Genomic DNA, 13,495 nt, shown 5'->3' on the forward strand with positions numbered 1-13,495 from the left:
TCAGTGACATCAATTCCTTTTCTTAGTTTGTAGTCATCTCCCGCCTTTGGTCACCACCACCATTAAGCAGTCTAGTGTGTAGTTACCTACCGAGTTCCACGAGGTGCCCTTGTAGAACAGCATACCAAAAAGCCAGTCTCAAGTAAATTTATACTATCCTCTTAAACTTAAATTAAAAAACATACTTCTGTCTCAAAGTTGTGACGAAAATATACACTCATAAAACTTTACAGCAAATTCAGAAAGACCAAATGTTTAATTATTTCTTTATTTCAGTTTGTTAATCAGATAAGTGGACTAGTAGACAGACCCTTTACAGCCAAGACCTGGGAACAGTAGTGCATTACAAATAATAAAGTAACAGGTGTACACAGATCAAGTATAAGAAAGACAAAAGCAAATGCACGACTTAGGACAGTAAGCATGTGATTGTAGCAATAGTAACTTACACATGAAATATATATACACTTACTGGTCAGACGTATACAGTTAAGACCATAGAAAGCAAATGTATAAATTAAACAGATGATTAGAACTTGTGGGAAGCAAAGGCTATTTAAATGTGGAAATATATGCAAATAATGCAATACATTACATAAAGAAATGCATAAGTGTACATTTACCCATCACCTCTGAAGCATGAACTTTATTTTATTTGGTGGTACTAAACAGGGGGTCTTTTAATTTGTTTTTGAATATGTTTACAGTGTTTAGTTGCCGATTTCAGCTGGCACTTGATTCTTGGTGTCTGGCCCTCGCTTTCCAAATGCTCTTTTTCCTGTGGCGGTTATTGAATCATCTTTTTAGCATTAGTCATTCCTCTTAACTAACTCTCAGTGCGAAGTCTGTTTTACCTGTAATTTTGTCCTTAGGGACAGTGGGCCCACTTGGGATCATTGATAGATATGTGAACAAAGGAGGAATGTTGCTCATTTGGTGACTAGAGGACAGTTTTTTTATTTCTAAAAGTTGTCAGTGGTGTGTCTATGGTTGGGCCAGCAGTGCAAAGTGGCATATTTTATTAATAGCAGTTTATATCTTATGATGGTTTGCAGAAGATGGAGAGGTAAAGGGGCAGTCCTTGTTTGTTAGATTTTATGAGTTAAAAACAGGTTTCTAGATGCTTACAGTATATGTAACATTGCCAAATTACTAAAATTTCTAAAGGTAGTGCTTGTGCATACACAATGCAAAGCAAAGGACGCCATCAGCCTTTACAGCACTACACAGAACACCATGTTTTTATTCACAGAAAAAAAATGACAGCAGTGTATTTTATAGGGATGGAGCCCTGATTATGATCCCGGTGATCCACATTCAATTAGCAGCTTGGGTATTTGAAGAACTGGGTGAGGGTGGGAAGTGGGACTGGGTAGATTATGACCGATTACTGAGGTACTGTTTAAAGTTGGGGTACACCTTGGAGGAGAAACTAGCACAGTTCCCTGCCTACAGATAGGCTATTGCTTGTTTTAGCAATTGGGGTACACCTCGGAGGAGAACTAGCACAGTTCCCTGCCTACAGATAGGCTATTGCTTGTTTTAGCAATTGGGGGCAGGAACAAGCTGATATCATGGGTGGTAAAGACTCCACAGTTATGGAATCCCTTCTTCTGCATACCAAAAAAATCCCCATCCCTAGCCACATATAAGATGCCTGCCCCTAGCTCTTGCCTCCCTTAAGAGGGGAAAAGGCAGTCTTAAAGGAAATGGACTGCAAGGTCGCTCTCCCTCATGCTCTCTCTCTGGAGACGAAGGGGCCACCTATAGAATGACATCATAATTCAGGCAGACCTCTGCCTGGACAAGAAGGGGACGGGAAGGTTCATCAGTCTAAGGCTTAAAAGACCATAGGGTTGCTCTCTCACTGAAGAGGAAGAGCTTACTTGCATGGTTACAGCAGGATTTGGCTAGCCTCCCCCACCCCAGATATTAAGAGGAGTGAGAGATGATTGAATGAGCTAAAAGCAGAATGGGTAGAGGTTAGTAGCAAGGGATAGACAGCCCGAAAATAAAAAAATAAATACATCAGAGGTAATTTTACCCCAGAGTTATGACAAAATTACATACAGAAGGATGACCAGTTGTGTCTACATGGAACATCATGTAAAGTGAGAAGTAGCAGAAAATTAATTGACTTCATACTTTGAAAATGTACTGAGGTGCGCCTTGGTTTCTTAACACAAGTTAATTAACAACACATTACAGTACTATTTTAGAGAGCTGACCAATAAATTAAACAGAAAAATGTCACACAGAGTGGCTACTGAACAATTTCATAAATGTGGCTTAGAATTCAAGAGACTATGACATCAATAATTTCTGAGAAAACAAATACTTTGTAAATATGATTCAGTGATGCTTCTACCTGAAGCCAAAAATTCCTCACCTCCTACCCTTTGTGATTCTGAAACTTAGTGAACACATGTAGAAGCTGCATAGTTTCTACAAATACTCAGAGTGCAGATCCTTAATTGTTAATTCCGGTGAAGATGACATTTCCACCTTCTACAAACATTCAACAGTTGCAACCCTAAAAGACCTATTCTCGTCAAGTTGAGATTTTCCACCTTTTTTCATTCAACAAATCAAACTGTGTAAAAAGCCCAAACTGAATTTCCAATGTACTGTGTGGTTGTTCCAAGCACACGGCTGTCTCCCTAGAGCTGATTGTGCTTCTCACACCTAGTCAGTACCCAGTACCCTGAGCACCTAATTCATGAGTCGTACTTGAGCATCTTTATAAAACAGCTGCAGCTGAAATAAATTTGACTTACACAGCAAGAACACAAAGTAAAAAATGCCAACTTTCCCAGTTACTAGTGTATACCTTAGGGAAGACCATTTGGCGTTTTATTGTACAGTGCTACTTGATACACAATTTCCAGAAAAGTCTAACACCAACTCCCAATTACTCAAGTTTCTTCTTTTGTGGATTTGGGTACTGGGGGTTTTCAATTACCCCAGCTCCAAACTTTAACTCCAGAAAAGCCCTGTGATTATTTGGAGCATAGGCTGTGATCCCAGCAAATTGCATGGGAACTAATGGCTTTAGAAAATGCTCAGGAAATTCAATATCTTGCTTATGGCCTGTCCATGTGTCTTTCGTCATGACACCATTTTTAGAGTAAAATGGCCAAAGGTCAACATGCAAATGGTTGGATTCACTGTACTGCACTCTGTAGAAATCACCCTCTATAGCTTTTTCCCACACATACCCATTTTCATCTACTATGGAACCAGAATCCAAGCTTTGAAGAACGTCACAGTTAGGAATATCTTCTAGATATATGCCTAAATCCACATCATAATCCCATGGAATTAAGTCTTTATGGCGAGCAGCACCTAAAAGTGTTCCACCCTCTAACCAGTAACGAACACCAGAGCTCTCTAAGATGCTTATGACATATTTTGTAGTTTCTCGCAATGCTCTGAGACAGCATGGAGGAGTCCAACGGTTTTGGTAGAGATAGTCTGGAGTATCATCATGTACAGTGCCAAAACATCTTGAGGTTTCTTTTCTGCATCCATACCACTGTTCCTTTCCATCTACGTCAATCACTCGTTTAATGTCAAACTGTCTAAAAAGCTGTACCGTTCTTTCTTTAACAAGGTTATCTGCTTTCCACTGGTTATGAGATGAAGTAAATAAAGGTTGGTGAGATGGCAGAAATGTGACATCATCAAGAATCCTGACTGTCCATCCACGTACAGAAGTCTGAATAAAAATGGAGGTAATCAGTGGTCTGGCTAAAGGTAAAGGCAAGTCAAAAAAGTCCTTTGTTTTAAGCAAGATGACCACATTGCCAGTTAATGCACTACATTCATCAAAAGAGGAGGCCACGCTATATATAATAGTCCACTCTTTTATGTTCACCTTAAGATCTAGGCACCGAACTGAAGCAGCAGACAGAACAGGAGCGGCAACCATTCGAACTCTACCATTCTGAGAATCAAGCTCTTGCAAAAGTCTCTCAAGCTGTTTTGGGTTATCAAGCTGAATTCCATCAGGTACTAATAATATGTATTCTGTTCGGACATGGAATTCAGGTTTAAAAATACGAGCAGGCTGGTCTAGTAATGTTTTAAGAAGCACTATCTGGACATTAGTCCTACTGGGTAAAGTTAAAGGAGGGTATGGCAATTTGTCAGCAAATATCAAAATGGGCTGTTCTGTTTTTTGTTTTAAGAAAGACTGAATGACATCTGGAATGTAATTCTCAAAGTCTTCAAATTCTCGTACAAGTACAGTTATTCCAGCAATTGTAGTGGAAGATGGTTGCAGCAGGCCTGTCTTTACTGGCTCTTTGTGTTTCTGCATCATTCTCTGTTGGACTTGGGAAACATAATACAGTATGACCAAGTTGAGGACTATGGCAACTGCTAAAATAATACAGCAGAAAGTAATACGCATTTCTGATAAAAGTCTGATGTCAATGAAGTCAGCTGAACTAATTACAATATAACTGTATACACTGTCGTCTGTCAGTTTTTGTTTTGTTTTACCAAAATGTATTAGCATTATCATTCTTGTCATCCTGTAAGAAAAAAAAAAAAAATTAAATACAAGAATTAATCTCTAACTATTCCTGTTACTGGAATAAAGGGTAAGACAGTCACTTGCATAATACACATGGAAGCTTTAAAATATCACTGATCTACAGTATGTTTTACAGCACTGCAACTGCAAGGAAGGAAGGAACCGTACCTCACATGTCTCTCATTTTAGGGAAAGTTCTTCATTCTACTTTGTAGAATTCCTTGCTCCATAATGAAAGAATTTGTCAAACATCCACCGATAACTAAACACACGAAAAAAAGTGTTAATAATGAAATATACAATTCTACTGACAAAAAGCCTCAGGTAAACTACTTGGTGTCACAATATACAACAACCTAACATTCAATAAACACATATCACTCACAATTAAGAAAGTTCACATCAAACTTGGTGCTCTACATAGGGCCAAACCTTACCTTACTCAAAATGCCGGACTAGCCACAGCCAGATCCCACGTCCTAGCTACTCTTCTCTACTTTTCACTAACCTGCACAAGTCTGATTTACATCTACTTGATTCCTGCTATAACAAAATAGCAAAATTTGCTGCTAATATACCCAGCAGGACCCATCATTGCCTTGCTCTTCAAAAATTACACTGGCTTAATTTTCCAAATCTGTTATTGCTCAATCAGCACACCACTGCCCACTCTATTATCCACAAACCTGAAAACTGCCCTGCACTCTCCAACCTAGTGCAACTAAATACTTACTCCAGGACCCTTAGATCATTCCGATAAACTTATACTTAAGGTTACAAAGCCCCATAATTACTTCGGTGACTCTCTCTTCTCCTTCAAAGTAGCCAAAAAGTGGAACCTATTACCCCAGAATATTTTAAAAAACACAGATCGTCATAGCTTCAAAATACTAAAAGGACTACCTTACTCAACAATGACTATGCTCCTGTAATATTCCTGGCTAGCTTCTCATGCCTTCGTTGAAATGTTTTCTATTCTGCTATCTTCTTGTTTTACTTCTACCAAACGAAACTACCACAATGGTTTTTAGTTATATATCTAATGAGTTTCATATTACTGTATGTAGTAAGGCTTAAGAAATGTAATGTTTTCTGTTTTACATTTCCCTTCTTGTAAATTGGGATTGCTGGCAACTGTCAAACTTTTTGTATATTGTCTGTAAATCTTTTAAAATTTTTTGTAATCTTTTTGTACTGTTGTTATGGAGCCTATCCCTGGGTCTCCGCTGAAAACAGGCTACCTGCCCAGCCGGACCCTACCCGGTTAAAAAATGTAAAATAAATAAAAATATTATTCAATACAACTTAGGAATACTATAAGCTTTCTTTCATATATTCCTCATTTTAAGAGCTACTTTTTCATGTTCAACAGACAAAGGCTCAGAATTTCAGAATGAAGAAGTTGCCACCTTTTAAAATGTGACTATGGTCCAAATTAGAGTCTTAGCTATGCAAAGAAAACAATAAATATTACCAACTTCAAGGTAGCCTCAAACCACTAAGATTTCCCAGTATTCTCCTAGTAAATGAATTCCAAAGTAAAGGCATAAGATACTGGAGAAAGAGAGGTGCACCTGCTACACACACTAATGTTCTCATAACAAAATCTCCTGACAAAGACCAAAAATGAAGAAGCTTTGTACTCTCTTCTACACTACATGCATGAATTAAATTGTGCCATAGAAAATATTAAGATTTGGAACTGCACTTTTATTACTTCTGCTGCTGCTGACCACAAGTATGTTTTAGTTAAAAGTCTGCCACATACATAAATCAACTCAAAAATCCAGTCATGTTGTTTGGCACCCCCAAAGAATCTCCACTGCACACGCCTTATCCACCAACCACCCTACAGATGCCTCTTCCATTTGTGACCTAGCCAAAGTATTTAGGGATAACTTTCAACTGAAGTCTTTCCTTTCACATACTAAACAGCAACTTGTAAGGGGTCCAAACCAGCTAAAAGTTTCACTCAAATTGTCTCATCTGCCTAACAAAAGTACTATTGCCACAAATTATTTAATTCTAAGTATGTCTCTCCCTCCCCCAAATCACCATCCTTTCAGCCCACAACAAGGTCATTGCACACCCCACTGTGATTAATACTACTGTTTTACAATCCAGTAAGTCAAAAAGTGACAGTTATAACAAAACAGACATTTCTCCTCAACACATTAACTTTCAAATATTGCTAAATGAATTAGTATTCATCATACTCTCTTAGAAACCATGAAAGCATTCAATTCACAAGCCCAAATTTTGCTCTTACAATTTGGAAAAAAAATCAATGGGATAGCTCCAGCTTCATGGAACTACTTGCAAAGTGCAATTAACAATCAAAGTAATTCATCACTCTTCATTACAAATTAGTCCAACTATATATACTTTAAAGACTCCAGTTTTGCTTCCTCTTTTGGCTGAATCCTGACCTACTCCATCACCTTACTGCTCCTTGAAATTTTAGCAAGGTTGGTCCATGCATTAGACAGAGGATTATGGTCACATCTCTAATCAATAATAAAAAAGCCATTAGCCACAAACTTTGCCCTTGAGGTTTGGCATAGAGCGGCAGTGATACCACTCCACAAGACTGTCCCTACTACTGGCCCTGGGAATTATGCCCATCAGCCTGCCGCATCTCACTTGCAAATCCATGAACATACTAAAACTGACACGCTAAACTATGACATACATCTCAGACTAGGTCTACAACAGTTTTGCTCTGTCAAAGGTAGAGCCGCAATAATGAATTCAGTCTTCAACATAGTAACAAAAGTTTCTGACAGTACAGTGGCCACGGTGACCACACAGCATACCCTGGTCTAGCTAACAAATCTGACAACCTACTCCACATGCTATCATACCTAGTCAACTTGCCTATGTAGTAAGACGGATAGCAATTTAGCTGAAAGGTAGAACCCACACAGTGGGGGTGGCAAGTACCTCAGTAAAGAGTGTGAGTAACCAGTGGTGTCTCACAGGATTCTGTACTGGCACCACTTTTGTTCAGCATCTGTTTTTATGATCTCCATACCATGAACATAGGGCTCTGGCTAACAAAGTTTGCAGATGGCAGCAAACTTAGAGTTACTGTTAGGTTTCTCTGTGATGCCCAAATCCTTCAGAAAGGACGTCAACTCATAGCTGGTCTACTAAAAGCGAGTTCAAATTAAATGCAAATAAGTGCAATACTGTCATATTTGGTAGACCCCCCCCCCTGCATACAGTAAAGACAATACCCTACTTCAAAAAGAGAAAGTTGTTAGGGACCTTGGAAATGTGGTCAGTAACTCCTAACAGTGCCCTGCTCCCCTCTCCATCAAAAATTATATGGTTAAGGCAGTTAAACCACATCCAGGAGACTGCAAAAGCACACAAGAAAACATCAACAGGATAATGGTGGAGTAAATGCACATCAGAAAAAAACTGTACAGATTAGCAAACATTCAGTAACTGAGCACTTTTCACTGTTTAGAAGGAATGGAAATAAGACATTAGTTTATCATTCGGTTGTTTAAAACAGTATCCATCAGTGTATTTATCTGTCTTTTAAGAAGCACTGCACAAAAGTTAAGGCTTGCCTGTTATACTTCATTAGAAACTACCGAAGTACAATTTGTGCCAGTTGCTGCAGGCAGTTCTTGAGCAAAAATTATAGTAAAGGACGACTGCACAATGTTTAGAATTACGGTTGTCCCAAGCTTTTTGACTTAAGGGCCACTTACCAAACAGTTCAGGGGCCACTTACAATACTTCAAGATCGGAGGGGGCACATTACCATGCCCAAAATCCATCCATCCCATCTGTCCATTCAAAACAATATGTTGTAGGACATACAGAGGGCTGGATAAAATGCTTTGGTGGGCCAGATTGTGGCCCTATGGCCACCTGTTGGGCACCACTAGTTTAAATGTAAACATAATTTCTCTTAGTTTTGCCTAATAAATAAGTATTGGCACTTCGTGGTACTTTCACCATCTACAGTTGGGTAAGAGTGCCACAAACTCTACCGTCTACATCTGGATACATGGGGCTCCACTATTCTGACGTCTTTACTACTTTTATTTGGGCACAAGTAGTCCTGCTGCTCCTAACTTCCACAACTAGTTCCCAGTTCTCTTGATAGACTATTTTTTACACTTATTTATTTAGCATTTGTTAACTGGCTATATGAATGCCTTTTAAGTATGACTCAGGCTAAGATGGCAAAACACATAAACGACAAGAAGTGCAGCACGCAGGTATAAAACAATATTAGTAAATATAAACGTATGACCGCTAGAATCAGGTATGCGCCACTTGACACAAGTATACCTGACAGTCATACAAGCTAGAGATAGACACTAGTACCACTGATATATTTACATCCACACCAGAACTGCTATAATTCCTTTACAGATTTATTTATTTACTTTAATTAATTTATTTATTTCACATTTGTTAGCCAGGAAAGCCCAAACGGACACCAGTCCATTTTCAGTGGAGGCCCAGCGAGAAAAGTTCCTCAAGAGCATAATCTACACAGATCACAAGTAGTTCATAATATGCAATTTGATCAGGTTACATACAGATTAGCTGCATCAAGATATGCAAGAACATAAAATATACAAATACAGACAAGCCAAAAGAATACATATAAACAAAAGAAAATATCAAATCCTTATAAAACATCGTGTGTCAGAGAATCAGATATAAACATCTTAAGGGTTTGTGATCATTCAGACAAGAAATAGTGTGATTACAGGGTTAAACTAACTCGGACTAGTACAGGAACAGAGCCAAGTATCGGTCAGATGACTCTGTAGTGATTTTTTTAACTGTGCTAAGGAAGAGCTGGATGATATATGGGTTGGCAGAGTGTTTCATACTTCAGGAATAAAGTTAGAAAAGAAGAATTGCCCAACTGTGTTATTGGCTTTTGTTACTTCTAGAAGGAACTTATTACTGGAGTAAGGAAAAAGCAGATTTTGCAGTGAAGGTTTTTTTCTTGGATGATTCTGAATTTTACGGGCTACAGTAACTTGATCACAGAGTAAGAGCTGTGGAAGTCCTAACTAGATGAGTTGCTTTAGGGCTGTACAGTGGTGTGACTTATAAGGAGAATAGAAGGCAAACCTGGCTATTTTGTTGTAGCAGGAATCAAGTTTAGCTAAATCAGTCTTTCTAAGGTTAGTAAGAATAGGCAAAACATCGAGAAGTGTAGAGATCAGATGAGTGCATGAAATGGTGGACAATGTATTTTGTTAGAAACTGCCTATTTTCTGTATAGGAAGCTCAGTTTTTTTATGCCCTTTCTTTATGGTCTGGGAGATGTGAATATCAAATTTCATATAGGTTCATAGGTAGGTACTAGGCTATCTGCTCGAGGGCATTTTTAAGCCTAGCCAGAGTGTGTCAGCTTTCGCTGCTCCATTGATTAATTAACTGAGCCTCTGTCAAGCAGAGCCAATGAAGTGATCCCAGGGGTGTATTTTCTGTTACACATCCACTCGTCAAGGCTTCTCTTGAAGAGTGTTAGTGAGGGACTCCCAATGTAGTTAGGAAGTTTGTTCCAAAGCATGGGGAGTCTCTGCGACAGGAATCTATCCCTCCAGCATGTTCTATTTATTGTTGTGGCGAGGTTTAGCTCACTAGAGCGTGTGGCTCGCAGTGACTTGGACTTCTTTAGGTGGAGCATGTCCATCAATTCGGAGTTGGACATGGCTATGTAAGTCAGGCAGAGATCACCTCTGAGTAAGCGATATGCCACTGAGTACAGCTTGAGTTTTTTCAGTCGGGCTGCATAGGACATATGTTTGAGGCCAGTAATCCTCTTGGTGAGGTGCGTTTGTGGTCTTTCCAGCTGTTGGAAGTGTCTTGTGAGGTACATCCCAAATGGGGCACTGTACGCTATGATGGGTCTGATGAATGACGAGTAGAGGGGCACTATAACCTCTATTTCTAGATGCGAACCCCTTAGTAATTAGATGGGTCACATAGAAGGATTTCCTAACTACTTTGGCAATAGGATTGCCAAAGGAGAGATTACTATCTACCTGGGTCCCCAGATCTTTTATTACCTCTTCTGTATTAAGGGGGCTGCCACCCATGTGGTAATTCGTGGGTGTTTTGTTTTTCCCAAACGGGATGACTATGCATTTTTTGGCATTTAGCTTGAGGCCATGACTTTGACACCAGGTGTCTGTCTCAGTAAGGCCTTTTTGAAGGATGTCCAAGTCAGCCGGAGAGTCAATTATGGCTCCCAGTTTGCAGTCATCGGCGAACTTGGTTAGCCATAGTCGTCCTGTGTTTACCTGTACTTCTGAGAAATATATGCCGAACAGTAGGGGTCCCAGAACAGAGCCTTACGGGACACCCCTTGTGACTGATTTAGAGTCGGACCTGGAGCCCGCTATTCTTACTGTGCGAGTTCTGTCTGTAAGCCAGTTGGCAACCCATCTTGTGACGTAGGGGTTTATGTTCAGGCTGGTGAGTTTTTCTAGAATACCCAAGTGAGGAATGGTGTTGAACGCCTTGGCAAGATCAAGGTAGGCTATGTGAACCACCTTTCCCTCGTCTATGGCTTTGGTGACTGTCTCGAAGAAGTCAACCAGCTTTAGTAAGCATGATCTGCCCTTAAAAAGCCGAAATAGGTTGGGTCAAGTGTTTGGAGGTTCCCAATGTCTTTGTTAATGAGTTCCATGATGATGCGCTCCATAGCCTTGCAGACCAGGCTAGTCATGCTTATGGGGCGATAGTTACCACGGTCAGTTGTGGCGCCTCCTTTGTGGAGCGGAATAACCGTTGTTGTGCACCATTCTATGGGCACGTAGCCTGTGGAAAGGCTGAGGTTGAACAGCGTGTTTAGGTGGGGAGTTAGTTTGTTCTGTAGTTCGTGCAAGTGCAAGACACAGCCTGGGACACCATCTGGCCCCACTGATGCTGTGTTTTTGGCTTTTGAAAGGGCTATTTTCAGCTGTGCTTCTGTGATTTCTGGGACACTACACTTTTTCGGTATTGTTGTGGGCCCTTTTGAAGCGGAGAGGGAGGTGAAGTTTGCACTGAAGCCATCTGCCAGGATGTTGGCAATATCAGTATATTCAGTATATTTTGTGCAATTTTGCACTAGCTCAGAGCATATCTGCGAGTTGCCAGTTAGATTCTTGACATAGCTAAAGAAGGCTTTGTGGTGAACTTTATTATTATTAGCTAAAGAAGGCTTTGTGGTGAACTTTATTATTATTACCCAGTATTATTGTCAATCTCAAGTCCAAGGAGTTTGTTGTGAATGACGGAGAGAGAATAGTTTTATACTCTAGGCTTACGTTAGAGGGTGGATATCTGTGCTTTCTGCATGTGGTGCGCAGTGTTGCAGAGATGTGTACCAATTCCTACACTTGCTTAGCTGTAACCACAAGTCTCACTGACATTTTTGATTTCTACATCTGCACATCAGTATTGGGGTCATTCCCATGTAATGCTTGTGGACCACAAGCTTTGTACTACTATTTTTTGTGTCTCTGTAACCCCTCATTTGTAATTTAAAAATTCTGTGAGTGAGTGTTGAGGGTACAAGGTTTGAAAAATGTTAAGAGCCTTCAGAGGATGATATGCCAAGTATCCCTGTATCTAGTATCCTCCCATACCTTTTGTGCTGCAAAACCTGTTCCGTTTTCATTCCAAGTGCCTTTAGAAGCATGATATGAATAGTATCCCTAGTGTCTAATGTTCACCAACCCCAAACACTGCATGATTTGCTTGTTAATGTAGGAGAGCCTGGAGGTGTGACACCCCCACACAGATGCACACACACACTCTCATACATTCATGCACGCGTGTGCACACACACACATTCATGCTTGCGTGCACACACACACACACACACACACACACACACACACACATTCATGCTCGCGTGCACACACACACACACACACACATTCATGCTTGTGTGCACACACACACACACACACACACACACACACACACACACACACACACAAAATCCTACCCAACACCACCTACCTCCTTTCTAACCCTCCTACTGAGACCACCCAAGCACAAACACACACATGAGCAAGTGCATCTGTGGCCACTCATCTCTCTGCATATACTTACATCTATTTATTTAATTATGTGACATTTCATTACCGGGAAAGTCCGACTGGGTAGAAGCCTATTTTCAACGGCGGCCTGGGGAGAAAAGCTCCATATTATTATAAAACATTTTAAGAACAATAATTTTACAACCTTCAAAAATAAAACAAAAACATCTGCATTTTAAAAAAGATAAATTAGACATAATATAAAAACATTGGTTAAAATCAGTCTAAGGTATATGACAATCATTTAATATTTAGACAGTTTGTAGAGAAATTAAAGGTAAGTTAGTCTAATACAAATAGGAATTGTAATATGAAGTGAGGAAAAACAGGCTTCTGGCCTATTTAGACAAAGTCAGGGAAGAGAATCAGACAGCAGTAAGGAAGTAAGTGAAGGGGCAGCAAGGAGGTAAAAGGAATGAAAAGATACCTGTTCACATTTAGAGAGAGACATATAGTTTATTCTGGATTTGTGCAAGAACAGAGCCAGATTTTAGCTAGAAGTCTTTCAGAGGGGTTTTGAAATATGGGATGGACATACACACACCTAAACCACAACCTGCCATATATACTCACCAGTGCTTAAACCCACTGGAAGCAGTAGACGAATGCAAGCTTTGGCCATGTTCATTAACACAGCCCACTAAAATAACTTATACAGACTAGCTACTTTCTGAATAACTAGCCTGAGAAAATGCCTTACAACAGGCATTTCTGGGGAGAGAGCACATATGCCGCTCCCCTAAATTGCCTCACTAGTACTGAGTGTTGCTTGGAGAGACAAACCAACACTATGGTACTACACTATGACAGGGATGTCTCTGAATCAAAAATAGTTACCGGTAGGTGTACAGTTCAGTAACATTTATGAATC

General features: G+C 39.9%; 1 protein-coding gene across 2 annotated transcripts in view; it reads right to left on the bottom strand.

Moving 5' to 3' along the window:
* Nucleotides 1-254: 254 nt before the first annotated feature.
* LOC122809286 (fukutin related protein) overlaps nucleotides 255-13,495 on the bottom strand; it is a 37,933-nt gene continuing 24,692 nt past the window's right edge. For both annotated transcript variants that reach the window (XM_044080785.1, XM_044080698.1), the window contains 2 exons: nucleotides 4,709-4,802; nucleotides 255-4,538 (listed from right to left, as the gene is read on the bottom strand). In XM_044080785.1, coding sequence (XP_043936720.1) covers nucleotides 2,912-4,537 — 1,626 coding nt within the window. In that variant the 5' untranslated portion in view covers nucleotide 4,538; nucleotides 4,709-4,802 and the 3' untranslated portion in view covers nucleotides 255-2,911. The remainder of the gene's footprint in view (nucleotides 4,539-4,708; nucleotides 4,803-13,495) is intronic.

The sequence above is a fragment of the Protopterus annectens genome, chromosome 1.part0 (genome assembly GCF_019279795.1).
Source record: "Protopterus annectens isolate FY-2018-M chromosome 1.part0, PAN1.0, whole genome shotgun sequence".
In the NCBI taxonomy this organism is placed as follows: Eukaryota; Metazoa; Chordata; order Ceratodontiformes; family Protopteridae; genus Protopterus; species Protopterus annectens.